Raw genomic sequence first — 4427 nt, forward strand, 5'->3', positions numbered from 1 at the left:
TTTTTTTCAAAAATTATAGAGAAATTATTAACAAGTTAAATAAAAAAAATTATTTATAATTTTAAAAGTGTGCTTATTATTTATAATTTTGACTCAGTTGTGATGCTCTTGCTATTTTCATGACATATCCCCCATGTAAATAGATAAAAATATTAGTTTTAGAGGCTGTGAAACATTACTTTGAATGTAGAATCGATAAACTCTACACCTAAACTGGGCATACCAAGTATCAAGGGGAAAATGGTGTAAGCAATTATGAAGAATCGAATGGTGAGAAAATTTTGAGCCAAACCAGAGAACAAGTTGATGATGAGGTTGCATGAATTGCTCGCAACAAGATACGACTTAAAGATAAATTATAGTACACAATACATTCTTGTGCTATTGCTTAATGGAGAGATTTTCTAAAGTTAATAGATAAAACAAAATCAATTTGAATTAGATAAAATTGTTTGGATGATTAACTTATATAATAGTGAGTTGATAATTTGAGCTAGTGTTTGTTGCGAGATTTGACAATAGGCAAATATATGCATAACTAACAAAAAAAATAAACCCAGGATCCCTTTTCTTGAATGGCTAGCTAGCTCCTAACAATCACTCTTCTTTTAAAATTAACTTAGAACTTAGTGGAAACCATTATTGAATGATAGATTTAGAGGGAAAAAGAGATGCAAGGAAAAGTTAGGTAGGGGAAACAATGTTCAAAACACCGATTTGAGCAAAAAAATTCTATTATGTTACTTAAGTTAATGTTCTTAAAAAAGATAATTGTTTATATTAATCTAAATTAGAAAGTATAACCTTCAAAGTGTTGAAGTTTTACTCAAACCCTAACCCAATAAAATTAAAAGCAAATACCAGGTAGATAACCAAATCAAACGTTATGAGATTAAAGAATTTGTAATCAAAACTATATGATAACCAAAATAAAACAGAACACGGGTAAATAGAGCAGAAACACAATTAAGAGAGGCAGTAAACGTTGTTCCTAAGTCAAAAATAAGTTCCACAAAATAATCAGACAAACATAACTGTCCATAAAACTCATTCAAAATGAAACAAAATTCTTCATACTTAAACGGAACTAAATAAAATGAAAGTGCAACAACAAACTTAAGATCTTGGCTTCTCCTTCTTCTCCTTGAAGAGGGCGAGAAGGGATACACCAGAAACCTTCACAACCTTGAACCTAACTCCGGGAATATCTCCCACAGCATGACCTTTTCTTCCAAATCCAGCAATCAAAACTTCATCCTACAAACATCAGACACACGATGTTACTAATCATCTCATCACTATCACTAACATAGAATGATATGACAAACAAACCAGAACAATTTCATCATAACAGATTAAGAGTAAGGATTTACATTTTCTTCGATGTAGTTCAAGCAACCATCATTAGGGACAAAAGCAGCAATCTTCTTCCCATTCTTGATGAGTTGAACCCTGGCACACTTACGAATGGCAGAGTTAGGCTGCTTAGCCTCAATACCACTGCAAATAACACAACATTGATTTATTAGTTTCCATATAACATATATACAAATTACAAGTAAACTAAATGTAAACTAAATAAAAACCAATCTTGTTTACTCTTACATCTTTTCAAGGACAATTCCCTTGGCGTGGGAAGATCCAGCGAAAGGCTTCTTCCATTCATTACCAAGATGAGACTTCTTGTATGACTTGTCAGCCCACCTTTGCCTCCTCCGGTGAGACTTCAGCTTGCGAGCCGCTCCCATTCCATGTGTCTTACTGAAAACAATTCATAACATTTAACTTAGCTTTCATACACCATAACTAATACTACCACACTGATAATTACCCAAATCCACCATTCCCCCAAGTGGCAGAATATTGGAGACCTATGTTTTCTCTAAAAAGTATTCATAAAATTCACTGAAAGTGGTATTCTAAATGAACTATAAACAGATAAACGATTATATATAAATAAATTATTTATGCATCAAACAAGAGCTAGGGTTTATAAAAATTTTGATTCAATGCAGATCCAACGTAAACATATTGAAATTAACAAATTCGAGAGCACAAAATAGCATAGATGCATAGATAGTCATCGATCTAGAATTGAACATGGGAACAGAAAAGCAGAAAACGTGGATGAGAAAGAAAGTGTAATAGATGGTTAAGTTTGGTTACCCCATGGCTTCGGTCTTCTGTGTTGAACTCGGAGGCGATGGAGGAAGGTCGAGCAACAGGTATCAGCAAAAACCCTAATCACTATATGATAGACTGAAAGTTAGAGCTTTATATATCTGATTCTGAACCAAATAACATTGGGCCAGTTTATTTTTGGGTCGGTTTAACTTTGGGCCTTTGTACCCCTGTGACAAAAAAATACCATTAGGGTATAGGCTAGAGTTAGTTTTAACAATATATTAAATTTCACTTACATATATACTAAATATTATTTATCATTGTCAATTATTCTTTTAAAATTTTTTATTCTCTTTGATTATTTTGATTCAAACTCATATTTATAAAGTGTTCGAAGACAAATTATATTTTGAAGAAGACAATGTTTGTGACAATTACCTCTTTTATAAATTTATATAAGTGAAGTGTATTGAATTTTAATTTTGAGTCTTAAAATTTTAATTTAAATTGTCATTTCAACTCACTGATAATATAACTCAGTCTATGTTATCTAATGTGTATATTAACAATTATATTGCTAACTAAAACATTATATTTTACACAATCATTAAAATTTAAAAATATTTAAAATGCAATATTATTTTATGAGATTTGATTATTTAATTGCAATTTATTTTTCAATTAGAAGATAGCGTACCTTCAACATTTTTATTCTAATAAATAATATTATATTGCTAAACTAACAAAAATATTTTATAGATTTTTTATTTTGGTATCCTATAGATTTTGTTTCGCTAACAATAAGGATCAAATTTAATTATTAGTCCAAAGTCATGGGATAACGATGAGAAAAGAAAGGATTTTTTTACACAAATGCCACACAAACCAAAACAAAATACTACATTGCCACATGTTAAAAAAGAAATGTCAAAATGCCACTTTTTTACTTTGGGTTCGTCCAATGCATGGACGACCATGTGACTTTTTTTGTTTTTAGTTGGGGTTCTGTCAGGGGTTGGCCGACCTTTAACTAGCCTTTTTTTTCTTTTATTTTTTTATTTTAAATTATTAAATAATGTTTTTTATTTATTAATATTATTAATTAATTATTTAAACTATTATTTGAATCTAATATAATTTTTTTATTTTAATTTTATGAAAAAAATATTTTAAAATATTTTAAAATTTAATTGAATTATGTTTTTATAATAATTAATTAATAAAAAAATGTATTAAATAAATTAATTGAATATAATATGATATGGTCGGTGCTTCAATGGCCGATTCGTTGAAACGAGTATACCAAAAAGGAATAGGTTATATTTGATTTTGATTTTAATATATTTGGTTGTTGTTGCATAAAATTGAATATATTTTTTAAAATTGAATTTACTAGAAAATAAAATATATAACTTTTAATTTTAAATGTAATTTTATATAAACTTTTATCGTTTAATTCACAATGATTTATCAAAACCTAAATCATTTTATTTTTTATTAATTTTTAATCAAGATTAATTTTATAAAATAATTTCACTTAAAAATAATTTTTTACGACATAAACAAACAACAAACAGATGCTTCATAGTTAATAGTAATACTAGGGGTGGCAAACGGGCATGCCCGCCCCGTTTAGGCCCGCCCCGCAAAAGCCCACAAAAAATGGGGCGGGGCGGGCTTTTTTAAAAGTGCGGGTCTAAAACCTTACCCCGCCCCGCAAAAAAGTGAGGGCGGGGCGGGGAAAGCCCGCGGGCATTCGGCTTTTTAGGCCTAAAAATAGTAAAATTCTATGAAAAAACAAATGCCCGCAAAAGCCCACAAAAAAACAGGGCGGGGCGGGGCGGGCACATTAAAGAGAGCGGGCCTAAAACCTTGCCCCGCCCCGCGAAAAAGTGCGGGTAAAACGGGCTTTGCCCGCGGGCCGGGCCCGTTTTGCCAGCCCTAAGTAATACTATTGCAACACTCCTCCAAAGTCATACGCTCCGGTATTTATTTGTGTGCAATTTGATCAATGTGCACATGTATGACAACAAAATCCATAGTTACGGGTATTCACCTGAATCCGCCTCGAAATTGATAGGGAAAATCCGCTTTGACTGAGTTTAGATTTGGGTTAGCGTTTTCCCTGATTACAAAATATGGAAATAGGTTGGGTAATTGGGACACTAGTATTCACTCTGAATCCGCCCCGTTTATTTCATTATGTATATTGTTATTTATTTTTGATAATTTAGAATATTAAATGTATGTATGAAATGTTTTGAAATTGTTTTATTTTATTATTTATAATGTAATTTAATTTT

The 4427-nt window shown here is 30.9% G+C and overlaps 1 protein-coding gene across 1 annotated transcript; it reads right to left on the minus strand.

Annotated features, from left to right (window-relative positions):
* Positions 1 to 950: 950 nt before the first annotated feature.
* LOC131644580 (small ribosomal subunit protein uS12) lies at positions 951 to 2321 on the minus strand. Its single transcript, XM_058915123.1, has 4 exons — positions 2167 to 2321; positions 1606 to 1761; positions 1374 to 1500; positions 951 to 1257 (listed from the first exon to the last, which is right to left on the minus strand). The coding sequence occupies exons 1-4, from the start codon at positions 2169 to 2171 to the stop codon at positions 1117 to 1119; spliced, it is 429 nt and encodes a 142-aa protein (XP_058771106.1). The 5' UTR covers positions 2172 to 2321; the 3' UTR covers positions 951 to 1116.
* Between the last annotated feature and the right edge of the window lie 2106 nt (positions 2322 to 4427).

The sequence above is a fragment of the Vicia villosa genome, linkage group LG1 (assembly GCF_029867415.1).
Source record: "Vicia villosa cultivar HV-30 ecotype Madison, WI linkage group LG1, Vvil1.0, whole genome shotgun sequence".
NCBI lineage: Eukaryota > Viridiplantae > Streptophyta > Magnoliopsida > Fabales > Fabaceae > Vicia > Vicia villosa.

Bases quoted from the DNA above. Each gene is read 5' to 3' on its own strand.
- LOC131644580 (XM_058915123.1), bottom strand. The intron at 1,501-1,605 runs GTAAGAGTAAAC...TGTTATTTGCAG, and splicing joins GGAATTGTCCTTGAAAAGAT to TGGTATTGAGGCTAAGCAGC. The intron at 1,258-1,373 runs GTAAATCCTTAC...TGATGTTTGTAG, and splicing joins TGAACTACATCGAAGAAAAT to GATGAAGTTTTGATTGCTGG.